This window comes from Leptopilina heterotoma, unplaced genomic scaffold, assembly GCF_015476425.1.
Source record: "Leptopilina heterotoma isolate Lh14 unplaced genomic scaffold, ASM1547642v1 Lhet_50, whole genome shotgun sequence".
NCBI lineage: Eukaryota > Metazoa > Arthropoda > Insecta > Hymenoptera > Figitidae > Leptopilina > Leptopilina heterotoma.
The window spans coordinates 564,705-569,739 of NW_025111108.1; the positions used below are offsets into that span (position 1 = coordinate 564,705).

Genomic DNA, 5,035 nt, shown 5'->3' on the forward strand with positions numbered 1-5,035 from the left:
GCAGGTACTCTTCCTCGTTTTTACAATCGCTCATGATGGGAGTTTCTTGTTTGCTGGTTTTGGTCCGCGTCGAGTATTTGATTTCCTCGATATTTCTATTTCTATTTCTAGGAAGCTAACCTATCCGCCACCTGGCACGCGTCCGATAGAGGACCAGCAACCCCGCGCAAAAATGCGCCTCAGGTAGAACAAAAGTTCCAACCGGGCACGGAATTATTATTATTATTATTATTAATTTTTTTTTGCTTAGGGACTTTTGGGAAATCTGCCTACAGATACCTTGGATTTCGCACTCCAAGGTTATGTGGGGTTGGTATGATAAAACAAAAGGAAATATAAAAAAAGAAAAAATAAATATATATTATAGTAAATTTAATAAACTGGCGACCTACTACCAGCCCGACCCACTAAAACCCGTAACCCTTTTTCTGGAGCCCTTTACCCTCCCTCGGAACTGTCGTAAGACTTTAGCCTTCGAGGGTGGCGCTCCAACTCTGTCGCTAATGCGACCCTCTGCCTCTCTCTGCGGTTAACCTGCGTCCATAGTTAAAAATTTAAAACTATTTCAATATAAAAGCGGAATTAACAGCACAACAGTAATAAAAAAAACAAATGTTTAATTAAGTGTAAACAGTCAAAAGATAAAATTGCAAACGGATATATAAAAAAAAGAAAAAAAACGCGTATATAATATTGAAAACATAAAACAAATTAAAAAATGTAGAAGGACAAGTAAATCACAAAATAAATTAATAAAAAAGACAAACAAACAAATTAAAAGCTGTTTAAATTACGCTTTTTGGCGGCCGTCGAGATCCTTCCTCGACATAACCGAGATTATGAAGTTCTCGACTTGCCGCCAATTCTCCTCTGACTGGGTCATCAGCGATACCATGTTCTCCGGTGTAACTTGACTGTTTACACCTTCGAACATGGCCTGCCTCTCCAAGTCCCATTTCTTGCATGAGAAGAGGGTGTGCTCCGCGTTGTCCTCAGGGAACTGGCAATATGCACACACCTCGTCCTCGCGTAATTTAAAGCGGCACAGGTACGAGTTAAAACACCCGTGACCTGTGAGCGCCTGAGTCAGATAATAGGAGACTTCTCCATGCTTTCGGTTTATCCAGGTGGTGAGTGTTGGAATCAGACGATAGGTCCATCTGCCCTTTTCCTCCCCATCCCATCTGCCGGCGGGACACTTGCAAGGACCTGCACAGCACTCGTCGAGACCGTCTTATACGCAGAGACGATACGGGTAGTAACACATCTCTGCGCAGACAGCATATTATCGCAAATGGTTTTGCTTCTTGTTTTAAGTGAGGAAGCCCACGCTGCTGCTGCGTAAAACAGCTTAGCGTGGGCAACACTAACCACCAGTCTCCTTTTCCTTTCACGTGGTCCGCGAACGTTTGGCATAAGTCGTGCCAAGTCTGACGCACACTTTATCGCCTTATTCAAGGCCGTCGCTATATGGTAATGGAAGTTTAACCTTCCATCGAGCTCCACTCCTAAATACTTAATATGTTTACTCCACTTGACCTCAAATTCGTCTATGACGATTCGTGGGTCCCCCTCATATATTACCCACCTGTCGCTAAGATAATTATTCATTATCCGCAACAAGTAGGGCGGTATTCTCTTCATCATCGACTGGATGAGATCTTTCCATCGTGCGGAGTTAAACGCGTTACGTATGTCAATAGCCACCAATGCGCAGAAGCCCTTCTTCTTCTTTGGTCCCAATTTGTTTTTTCCCGCTTTGGCTATGTCCACAACTGCCTGAATGGCATCAACCAGTCGCGGAAGAACTCTCCTTGCTCAAGGCAAAGATTGAAACATCGGAGCAGAATCTGGGGTGAAGTGTCGATAACCAATTTTAGGATCTCGTTACTTATCCCATCGATTCCAGGCGCCTTGCCTGTTTTCAATCTTCTACCTGCATTTCTCAATTCTGTAAGAGTGAAGAGTTCCTCCTCACCGACTTCGCAGGTACTCCAGTCCTTCCTAACCCACTGTTCTGCAGGAGGAAATAGAGCTCTTATAATCCTTCTGACCCAATCGGGATTGTCCAGGCCGGGGGTCTTTTGCCTCGTTCCTAATTTCTTAGTTACGATTTTAAAAGCCAGACCCCATGGGTCCTTCTCGACATCATCAATTAGGTCTTTCCAGCAACGGCGTTGTGACGCTCGAATCTCTTTTTTCAGGCTTTTCTTGGCCTCCTTAAATACTTCCTTTAGCAAAGGATCTCCCTTAGAACGGGTATAATTCCTTCTAGCTTTAAAGCACGCTTTCAGCAAGGAGGCCAGCGCATCAGACCACCAGTGCACCGAGCTTTTCCGTGAAGGGGTTCGCTTACGACGCGGCATAGATGCATCGCAAGCTGTGGTGATGACTTTCCTTACCGCTCGCACCTCGGCATCCAGGGTATTCGGCCTCTTCACCCATCCCGATTCCTTAATAAGGCGGGCTTCTTCTAGGGAACGGACAAATTTCTCCTTATCGATTTTCTTCACATTCCATGAGGGGCACTTTCGACACGGAACTTCCTGTCTTTTGCCTCCTCCTGTGTCTCCCACTGAGACCGAAAACTCGATATACTGATGGTCACTTGCGGTATACTCCTCAGAGACTCGCCAGTCGCTTATGCGTTTGAATAAGAGAGTTGATGCTATCGTAAGATCAATGATGGATCCGATTGCACCCCTCCTGAACGTCCAAGCTCCTCCCCGGTTCACAGTAATTAAACTGTTTCTGGAGACCATTTCTCCGATCACTTTGCCTCTTTTATCGAACCTTGACTCGCCCCACTCCGGCGACTTAGCATTAAAATCGCCAGTGACAAGTACATCCAACCTGGATTCTCTAAGGCTCGATTCGAGTTCTTCCATGTCGGCTTCGAAGTCCGTCAGTGGATCATTAGGCGAAAAGTAGCAGCTATACATTCGTATGTCTCCAACTTCCACCCAGACAAATCCACTGCTCGTCTCCAGGTATCTGTCAACCCTCAGTTCGGGATTGCACACCTGGACAGCTGCCCTACCCGACTTATCTTGATACCAGGAACCTAGGTCGATTTTTCTGTATTGCTCGCTGCAGAACAGAATGTCGATACCCTTTTCCCTGGCCGTCTGCGTCAGAAGGGCCTGTGCCTCTCTGCACGTGTGCAGGTTGACCTGCAGAAGTTTTAAGGATTTGCCTTTTTAAGTCTCTGCAACTCTTCTCTGTAAACCGGACAAGAACCTTTTCCGGCGACATGAAGTACGTCTGTCTTAGCCAAGTCAGAGCACGTCAAACACTTAGGCTGTTTGATAGAGCAATTCTTTGCGATATGACCCTCACCGCCGCATCTCCGACAGCTTTTAGTTCTGTCGGGGCCCTTGCAATTTCGAGTTACGTGTCCGTAAACAAGACACTTTTGGCATCTTGCTACCTCTAAATGCTTTCTGACTGCAGCATTTATCCATCCTACTTTTATTTTGCCCACTTTTAGCAAAGAATCGCTCTCCGCTTCAGTCAGGCGGACCAACGCCACTTTTGTTCCACTAAAACGTGGCAAAAGTCTACACTCTATGTCCAGGTCAGGCTTTTCCAGCTTTCTCCTCACGGCAGAAACAACGTCTTCACTTGTCGCTGTCTCGTCAAGTCCTTTTATCTCGAGAGTTCTTTTATTCACAAGAGGCATAACCTCGGCTTCAGTTTTTAAAACTGAAGCAAGAGCTCCTGCAAATTTCAAAATCTCTCCTCCTTTTTTTACCACGATCAGGACCTCCTGATTAAAAGTTCTCCTGATCTGAAAGACCTCATTTCCAGATTCTTCTGATTTTACGGCTGCAAACGCCTTTTTTAGGATTTCGTTGTAAGCCTTTGGGTCTTTCGCTGAAATCTTAATTGCTTCCGTTGTCCTAAGCTTCAAATGATGTTTGGGGAGCTCATTTTTCTTTCCTGCAGGCTTCTTCTTTGGAGGTCCTTTGTTTCCTCTGCTGACTCCTTTAAATTCGTCAGATTCTGCCGATGCATTCCTTGAGGTGACTGAACCATAAGTCTCCCCTGAGGCCATCTTTTCACTTCCCTTTGGAAGTATAGGGTTTTGCGCTGGAGCTTCCTTGCACTTAACCCTCTTTTCCACTGGAGTTTCCTTCTGAAGACTTGCCTCCGGACTTTCGTTCTCTCTGGCGCGTTTTCTATCAGTTATATCGCTTCCCTTAACAAACTCTTGAGTTCCTTTCTTTGGCGTACCAGGATTCGAGTTTGACGTATCCATACTTAGAGTATGAGGCTCAGGATTTTTAAACGGCTCAGGGATAAAACGCAAGTTGCTGCAAATCACCTCGTGCGCCCTCCCTATAGCCACCATACCATCCTGAACATCTTTACTTATGTTCTTTTGCTTCTTGCAGGCACGCCACATGCTTTTTAGTATTTTTGGAATCATGTCGACTTGCTCAACAACATTTCTTTCGAAGCTACTGAGCTCCCTATCCAAGCAATTTAGGTTTTGGCCCCCCCCAAAATCCGTGGGGCCTGCGACGGTCTTAGAAAGACCGACGGGAGTATTGTCCCCTTGCGGGGTTCCTCCTTGGGGTAATTCATTAACACCTTGACTCATATTCATTAATTTTTTGGTTTTTTATATCAGGGAACCACCCTGTTGGTTGTCCTTTAGTGAAAAGCCCCGCCACCATGGCAAGGTCTACCGAACATATCCAAGATGCCAGTTGTGTCTGGCAGCGGACCCACCTCTCCCAACTCATCAAAGAAATCAATCATGTCTGGCAGTGGACCCACTTCTCCCAGCCCATCAAAGAAATCAATGATGTTGGGCAGTGGATCCACTTCTCCCAGTACATCAAAGAAATCAATGATATTTGGCAGTGGATCCGCTTCTCCCAGCACGTCAAAGACATCGATGATGTTCGGTAGTGGACAACCATCGGCGGGGATTATTATTATTATTACTAGAACCAAAAGGGCGCGCGTTGCGCGCCCACTCCTGGTCCTTTGACACACAAAATAAAACCTTAATGTAACCTTAAAT

General features: G+C 45.7%; 1 protein-coding gene across 1 annotated transcript; it reads right to left on the reverse strand.

Moving 5' to 3' along the window:
* Nucleotides 1–529: 529 nt before the first annotated feature.
* Nucleotides 530–4,606, reverse strand: LOC122507646. Its single transcript, XM_043620465.1, has 4 exons — nt 3,263–4,606; nt 2,129–3,173; nt 1,937–2,017; nt 530–534 (listed from the first exon to the last, which is right to left on the reverse strand). Exons 1-4 carry the CDS (start codon nt 4,604–4,606, stop codon nt 530–532), a joined length of 2,475 nt encoding a protein of 824 aa, XP_043476400.1.
* Nucleotides 4,607–5,035: the final 429 nt, after the last annotated feature.

What these genes read in the sequence shown, in the direction of transcription:
- LOC122507646 (XM_043620465.1), bottom strand. Translation starts at nt 4,606, where the DNA reads ATGAGTCAAGGTGTTAATGAATTACCCCAAGGAGGAACCCCGCAAGGG. An exon ending in CTGACTTGGCTAAGACAGAC is followed by an intron (nt 3,174 to 3,262) that starts GTACTTCATGTC and finishes AAACTTCTGCAG; the next exon opens with GTCAACCTGCACACGTGCAG. An exon ending in TGTCGAGAAGGACCCATGGG is followed by an intron (nt 2,018 to 2,128) that starts GTCTGGCTTTTA and finishes TTCCTCCTGCAG; the next exon opens with AACAGTGGGTTAGGAAGGAC.